Source organism: Lolium rigidum, chromosome 1, assembly GCF_022539505.1.
Source record: "Lolium rigidum isolate FL_2022 chromosome 1, APGP_CSIRO_Lrig_0.1, whole genome shotgun sequence".
NCBI classification, from domain to species: domain Eukaryota; kingdom Viridiplantae; phylum Streptophyta; class Magnoliopsida; order Poales; family Poaceae; genus Lolium; species Lolium rigidum.
In genome coordinates, this window is record NC_061508.1 from 50,319,523 (window position 1) to 50,325,951 (window position 6,429).

The 6,429-nt window shown below is 48.8% G+C and overlaps 1 protein-coding gene across 1 annotated transcript; it reads left to right on the forward strand.

The window, feature by feature from the left end:
• The first annotated feature begins 793 nt into the window (after positions 1-793).
• Positions 794-6,303, forward strand: LOC124685324 (G-type lectin S-receptor-like serine/threonine-protein kinase SD2-5). Its single transcript, XM_047219670.1, has 3 exons — positions 794-999; positions 1,558-1,646; positions 3,587-6,303. The coding sequence occupies exon 3, from the start codon at positions 3,596-3,598 to the stop codon at positions 6,110-6,112; it is 2,517 nt and encodes an 838-aa protein (XP_047075626.1). The 5' UTR covers positions 794-999; positions 1,558-1,646; positions 3,587-3,595; the 3' UTR covers positions 6,113-6,303.
• Positions 6,304-6,429: the final 126 nt, after the last annotated feature.

A 6,429-nucleotide genomic window follows, 5' to 3' on the forward strand; every position in this document is an offset into this window, starting at 1 on the left:
CAAGATAGATATGGATCTAGAACATAGTCAAAGACTAAGCTACCAAAACTGGTTACGGTCACCCATTAGAAGAGGCGGAGGATGCATAGGACATCTTGGGGAAGAGGAAGTAGTTTCGTTCCCGCCAATGTAGATCGAAGAAGAGCGCGCCGCTTGCCGTCTCGACGTCTAGAGAAGAGAGTTTGAAACCGCTTGAAGGTGGTGTAGGGCTTGAGCAGTAACAGCGGCAGGTGTAAACAAAAGGGGGGCATTTTTGCGGGAGGTAAGCAAATTCCTCCTTGTAAATAGCCGATTCAGTCACGACATAGCGGGTCCCGGAAAACAACCGCAGACTGCTAGGGATCCAGATTTTACGTCTCCATTGCGTGATTAGATCAAAATTTCAACCCCACCAAAATTTATATGCAAAAAATGTTTTGAATTAAATCTGGGATGCCTTTATAGTTTGTAGCCTTCATTTGATTAAAAATGTTGCTGGTTGGCCGCAACTGCGGAAGAGCGGTTATGCACGTGCATGGCCGCAGCCGTGCGATCTCCGAGATCTACAAAATTAAATGCACTAGCAAATCACCAGCGTTTTATAATCCGCCAAACAATTTGTATAAATTTCCCATGGACGTGAGCGGGCGTCGCCGAGATCCATCTGTTGCTCGGAGCGTCGCCGTACGCGCTAAACAAATGTACTAGCACTAAGCTAGCGAAATAAACAACGAGAGGAAGAAGAAGATTAGTGATTAGAATAGGAAGAAACGGAGGAGCGAGCATTACCATCCCGCTTCCACTTGCATCAATCCATCTACCCCCACCCCACAACCCATGTCATCCACCGCCCGCCTGCCTCCGCCGTAGTTATTCGTCCTGCTGCCTGCTACAACCTCCCAACCACCCTCCCACGACCACCACCGCCGCCCCAATCCTACTCGAGTCTCCTCCCGAGTCTCTCGCCAGTTTCACCAAATCTTTTCCGAGGTCCTCGCATCCTCCGGCCTCTTCTTTCAGGTGAGGCGCCCGCTTCTTTCTCATCTTGCCCTGTCCGGGTCCTGGGTTCTTGCTGGGTTTCCCCTGCCCATGATGGATCTCTCTTGGTGGTTTACCGTTGCGTCGCGGTCTGTTTCCTCGCTTTTGCAGATTTCTGTGTCCGTGTGGTTCTTGGAGCCAGGTGAATTTCGCCTTTTGCTCCTGCTCCGGCCGGTTTGCTGGTTTCTTGTTCCATGTAAATTTGGCGTCTGACCGTGCTCTCTTGTCGAATGGTTTGTGAAATTAGGATCGAATTTAGCAAGAAACGGACGAGGTTTAAGTTAGTTATAGTTTGTTAGATGTTCAGATTGGAACGGTTTGGCTGGGTACAATTCTTGCTGCAACGGAAATGTAAATGGCCGTGTCACCAAGTTCTCTTCTTTCTTTACTTGGAGAGTCTTGCTACTGCGTGCCTCGGTACCGGGTTATTGTTGTTTATGGAATCAATTTGACCCTTTTGCGTTTTTAATTCAGGAGCCCTTTCTCTAACTTCATCGTGCTTTCACGTTACTAATTGTTCCTCGTATGCTTTGAACGCAGGATCCTGCCTTGGTTCAACTGTCTGAAACACTGTCAAATGTTTGTGGAAGGATTTGGGGGAGCTTGAGCAGGGATCATTCCCACCTCAGGTACTGCAATCAGCAGCTCTTTTCCAACGATTCCTCTTTGTATCAGTACCCGATATCTTCCTCTGCTCCCTTGATACATCTATTTCAGTGTGCAAAAGGGTATGCTGCTAAAACTAAAATGATTGGCCAATTCACATTACAAGTCTTGAAAACGATGTAGATTGGTTCCCTTTCCGTGAACAAAAGGGGGGAGCCTGTCATGCTTTACACTTTGCTCAGAAAGCTACTACTTGGTAACACAGCTTCAAGCATCAAGATGGAATAATAGCCGCATTACTTTGCACTCACAAATACGGATTCTCCAAAAAAGAAAAGGGGGGAAACTTGCAATTGTCATCAATCCTATATTTATTGTTGCAAGACGTTTTGTCATCTGTACTAGAACAGATGTTATTCGATTGTTCCACCTACATCTGTTATAACATACCCCAGCCTCCCGCACCCCATCCTCCCAGCCCTAACCGCCGCCGCCGCCGGTAGCGCCGCCGGGGCAAAGACCCACGGGGCGTGACGGCGGCGGGGCCCTTCCTCGTCGACGCATGGTGGACGGCGGCCGGATCTCCTCTCCTCGAGCATGGCGGACGCGCGGATGGGATGGGTGGCGGCGGCCTGCGCTGCGCCCCTTCTCCGGTCGGCTCTCCCCTAGTGGATCGGCCGGCGCGGTTGGGATGGGCGGCGGCGGCTTGCCTGCGGTCTCCCTCCTCCCGTCGGCTCTCCGCAGCACTCCGGCAGGGGCTGGTGGTGGGCGGCGGCCAGGCCCATGGCCTGCGTCAATTTTCCCCCGCCTCTCGCCGGTGAGTGGAGGCGATCTCGGGCTTCACCCGCGACACGAGGTCGCCCGGGGCAGCAGCCTCGGGTACGACGGTGGAGGTGGCCCTCTTCTTCGCCAGAGAGGGTCGGCCTGCGGTTGGTGGTGGTGGATCTATCGATCTATCACCGCGTTCCGGCGGCGAGATGGAGATGCATGGAAGCCGGCGACGGAGTCGCCGGTGGAGGGTTGGAGTGGCCAGCCCGGGATGGTCGCCGACGTGGGGGTCCGACCTGAATAAAGGCGGTGGTCCTAGGGTCTCTCTTGCGTGAAGAGGAAGACCTACCGGAGGCTTGGACTCGTGATCTAGCCGGAGTGTTGAGTTCCGGAAGGCTCCGCCGGCGAATGTAACAGTGCTTTTTGCCTGGAGTTTGCTGGACGGTGGTATTCGGTCGTGCGCACCCATGCTTTTATTCCGACCGATTGGTTCTGGAGGGAGCGGCGCGAAGCTCTTTTTCTGTGTTGACATCAAGTGACTATGGATCCATGATGAAAGTCGGAAGAAAAGAAGTTCATGAAGGCCGGAGGGGAGGACTAGCTAAGGGAGGTTCAAGTCTCCGCGCTGTTGAGGGACTTGCTTGGTGTTCCGGACTTCACAGCAGCGGTATGAAATTGTATTGCTGTTGTTAGGCCCGAGATACTGTAGCGGGACTTTTGTTTCTTAGTTTTCTTTTCCTTTTTTTGGCTGTGTGCATCCGTAGTGCCATTAGGGTGGTGCGTTGTTGCAGAGGCTGGGTGTAATTGGTATCTTTTTGATATTAATATATTCCCTTTATCGAAAAAAAACATCTGTTATAACATGGATTGGTGACTGCCCCACCGCCAACTCAATATCTATTGTTACTATCTGGCATAAGAAACCAGCTAGCTAGCAGTGCATTATTGAAGATCATATATTTGCAATATTAAAATAACCTGCTTCGGTGCTTTAGATCCCTTATGGCTTATGGTCATATTATTTTGTATGCTTGCAAGTGCATGTGCATGCAAATTATCGACAAAACCTGTCAGAAATGCTGCAAGCACAAATATATTCAGTCTATAGACTCCAATATTTCCTCTACCAAATAAGTTTCTAATTATCTTTGTTTTTTCAAAACATATCTAATAGTTTTCCTTGTGAACGTTTCAGGCGAAGTTAATGACTGGATGGTTTCTGAAGATTGGCAACCAAAAGGGCTCATCTTTCACACGCATGAAAGCATGCAGCAAACGTTGCAGCTCTTCGTTATGCTTCATTCTGCTGTGGATGCTTGTGCTACCCAATCTCTGGATAACATGCAGCGGAAGTATTCAGAAAAATGTTCTCCTACCAGGGTTCAGTGCCTCGGAAATGGGTTACATTGATAACAATGGAATTTTTCTGCTCTCGAATGGCTCAGTGTTTGGCTTTGGTTTTGTCACCAGCAGTGTGTCAGAGAGCACATCCTACCTTCTTGCGGTGGTGCACCTGGGTAGCACTACTGTCGTCTGGACTGCCAATGCTAACTCTCCGGTTTCTCATTCAGATAGCTTTGAGTTCGACAAGGATGGCAATGCCTACCTGCAGTCTGCAGGCTCCACCGTCTGGACTGCCAATGTCTCTGGCAAAGGCGCCTCTATGCAGCTATTGGACTCTGGCAATCTTGTTGTGCTCGGCAATGATAACTCTTCTCCTCTGTGGCAGAGTTTCAACTATCCAACAAACACACTTCTGTCTGGCCAGAGCTTCACTGAAGGGATGACCCTTGTCAGTCAGTCCACCAGACAGAACATGTCATATACACTTCAAATCAAATCCGGGGACATGATGCTGTACGCAGGCTTCCAGAACCCCCAACAGTACTGGTCTGCGTGGCAGGATAGTCAGTTGATTGTTAACAAGAATGGTGACATCTACTCCGCAAGCCTCAATTCAACTTCTTGGCACTTCTATGATCAGTCAGGGTCTCTTCTATCACAGCTCCTCATGCCACAGCAGGGTGTCGCCAACACCACGTTTGCTGCTGTCCTCGGTGGTGATGGATCGATTGCCTTCTATATGCTGCAGAGTGGGAGTGGCAAGACTACTCTTCCAAAAGCAATCCCGCAGGACTCATGTGACATGCCAACCCAGTGCAAACCGTACTCCATTTGCAATAGTGGGACAGGATGTCAGTGCCCTTCAGCTCTTGGCTCCTTTTCAAATTGCGACCCAGGTCTCATATCACCATGTAAGTCAAAAGAGATATTTCAGCTAGCTCAACTGGACAGCGGGGTTGGGTATGTCGGTACTAGCTTCACCTCACCTGTGGCTAAGACGAATATCACAGGTTGCAAGAATAGTTGCATGGGCAATTGTTCATGCATTGCAATGTTCTTTGACCAGAAATCAGGCAATTGCTTCCTTTTTAGCCAGATTGGTAGCTTGCAGCAGAGTGGAAATGAAACTGATTTTGCATCTTTCATCAAGGTTTCTAGCAGTGGCTCAGGGCGAAGTGGGGATGGCAGTGGAATACACACTGTCATTATTGTTGTCATTATAGTTGGAACTTTGGCTGTCATAGGGGTCCTTGTTTATGCTGGTTTCTTCATTTATAGGAGGAGGAGGTATCCTTCATTTGCACAAGATGAGGCTGGTTCATCGGAAGACGATGGATATCTGCAGACGATATCTGGAGCACCAGTGCGGTTCACTTACAGGGAGCTCCAAGATGCAACAAACAACTTCTCTAACAAGCTTGGCCAGGGAGGATTTGGATCTGTATATCTCGGAACACTCCCAGATGGCAGTCGCATTGCTGTCAAGAAACTGGAGAGCATAGGCCAGGGGAAGAAAGAATTCCGCTCTGAGGTGACGATAATTGGCAGCATCCACCACATCCATCTAGTTAAACTCCGAGGCTTCTGTGCTGAGGGGTCATACAGGCTTCTTGCGTATGAGTACATGGCGAAGGGGTCTCTGGAAAGGTGGATTTTCCGTACTAAAGAGGCCGACCCTCTTTTGGACTGGGATACAAGGTTTAACATTGCACTTGGAGCAGCAAAGGGATTGGCGTACCTCCATCAGGACTGTGAGTCGAAGATCATTCATTGCGATATCAAGCCTGAGAACTTTCTTCTTGATGACAACTTCCTTGTGAAGGTCTCTGACTTTGGCCTTGCCAAGTTGATGAGTAGGGAGCAGAGCCTTGTTTTCACAACGATGAGAGGCACGCGGGGCTATCTTGCGCCCGAGTGGATCACCAACTACGCCATATCAGAGAAGAGTGACGTGTACAGCTATGGGATGGTTCTGCTGGAGATAATTAGTGGGAGGAAAAACTTTGATCCCGTGGAAGGCTCAGAGAAAGCTCATTTCCCGTCCTTCGCTTTCAAGAAACTTGAGGAAGGTGATCTAAGTGAGATCTTCGATGCGAAGCTAAAGTACAGTGACAAGGATGAGCGATTGGAGATCGCGATCAAGGTTGCTCTGTGGTGCATCCAGGAGGATTTCTACCAGAGACCTTCCATGTCAAAGGTTGTCCAGATGCTTGAATGCGTCTGCGACGTGCCCCAGCCACCGGTCTCCTCACAAATTGGATATCGGCTCTATGCGAACGCGTTCAAATCGAGCAGCGAGGAGGGCATGTCGTCAGGGATGTCAGACTACAATAGTGAGGCTTTACTTTCAGCTGTGCGCCTCTCTGGTCCTAGATGATGGTGTGGATGTTGTGTATATCAGTGTTTGTAGCTAGGATGATGGTCTTCAGTTTTGGGGTAGAGCCTGTTGATTTTGTGATCATTTGTTCACGGTTAGTGTACATATGTTTATCATTATTATGTCAGGTGGTAACTTTTATAATAGCTTTTCTAGCTGAGGTTCCTTATCGAAATTAGTATTTTTTTTTCTTTCAAATCTAGTTCTCTATAAGCTATAATTAATATCTCCAACTTTGACAGTACATATTATAATCTTCTACGTGTTTGTTCTCTATATCGAAAGTTCAAATATGAGTGGACGTTTGGACCGCTTCG

Coding starts and splice junctions, on each gene's coding strand:
- LOC124685324 (XM_047219670.1), top strand. CDS start 3,596: ATGACTGGATGGTTTCTGAAGATTGGCAACCAAAAGGGCTCATCTTTC.